We start from the raw sequence: 1,024 nt of genomic DNA on the forward strand, positions 1-1,024 counted from the left end.
CACTCGCACAGTTGTCAAAAACTTTGAAAATGGAGTTGGAGGTATGATGTGCAAAGAAAGTTTCGTACCTTGTATTTACCAATATAATCTTGCTCCGCTCTGTACAAATGCTAATATTGCAAGGAAATTTTTTTTTAGATTATCGGATAAATTGAGAAAATGTTTTATGGAGGATTGGTAAGGTTTTGGTAGTGGTCAGGTCAATTTTTTACTTGATATACTGGGAAGTCAGAGGTACTGGTAATACTAATTAATTGGTTTTGAAATAATTTTATAAAATGCCGTCGGTTGCATTAACTAGCTAGTGAGAACATCTAGCCAAGTGGGGGCTTGCAGATCAAACAGGCTTTATACTTTGATGCATGATTTTTATTGAAATTGTGTGAATATTCCCTCTGCCCCTTTAGTTCTTTGATCTTCACGTGATCCTATATAATACATAAGATAAGCACACCCAAGCTTGTATATGAAACCAGTGTATATAATTGATTAAAGTGTCTTCAAATCAACTTGCCACCTTCTGAATAGCATTGTTATGGAATGGATTGTATGCCATCCCACTTTTAATATTAAATAAAGAAATGTTGATCTTTGTAGTTGAAGTATGATTCTATAGTTAGTTTTTGAGAAAATACTCAATTGTTGCTTTTGACCTGCCTTAAGTTATTGCTTCATTGCATGTAAAGCTAAATGTAATTGATTAACTTCCAGGTCACCAGACTTCAGCCGAGTCCTGGGGTACTGGTCGTGCTGTGGCTCGTATCCCCCGTGTCCGTGGTGGTGGTACTCACCGCTCCGGTCAGGGTGCCTTTGGTAACATGTGCCGTGGTGGTCGTATGTTCGCCCCAACCAAGATCTGGCGCCGCTGGCACCGCCGCGTGGGCGTCAACCAGAAGCGTTACGCCATGTGCTCTGCCATTGCAGCCTCAAGCATTCCAGCTCTTGTCATGTCAAAGGGTGAGTTTTTGAATGCAAATAGGATTTCATAAAAGTAGGTTGTGGAAATAACTGGCTCTGAATACAC

The 1,024-nt window shown here is 40.0% G+C and overlaps 1 protein-coding gene across 1 annotated transcript in view; it reads left to right on the forward strand.

Annotated features, from left to right (window-relative positions):
- LOC119585865 (60S ribosomal protein L4-A-like) overlaps window positions 1-1,024 on the forward strand; it is a 5,129-nt gene that overhangs the window by 2,822 nt on the left and 1,283 nt on the right. Inside the window, exon 3 of the mRNA XM_037934596.1 lies at window positions 712-956. Within this exon, the coding sequence (XP_037790524.1) occupies window positions 712-956 (245 nt within the window). The remainder of the gene's footprint in view (window positions 1-711; window positions 957-1,024) is intronic.

This window comes from Penaeus monodon, chromosome 20 (genome assembly GCF_015228065.2).
Source record: "Penaeus monodon isolate SGIC_2016 chromosome 20, NSTDA_Pmon_1, whole genome shotgun sequence".
NCBI lineage: Eukaryota > Metazoa > Arthropoda > Malacostraca > Decapoda > Penaeidae > Penaeus > Penaeus monodon.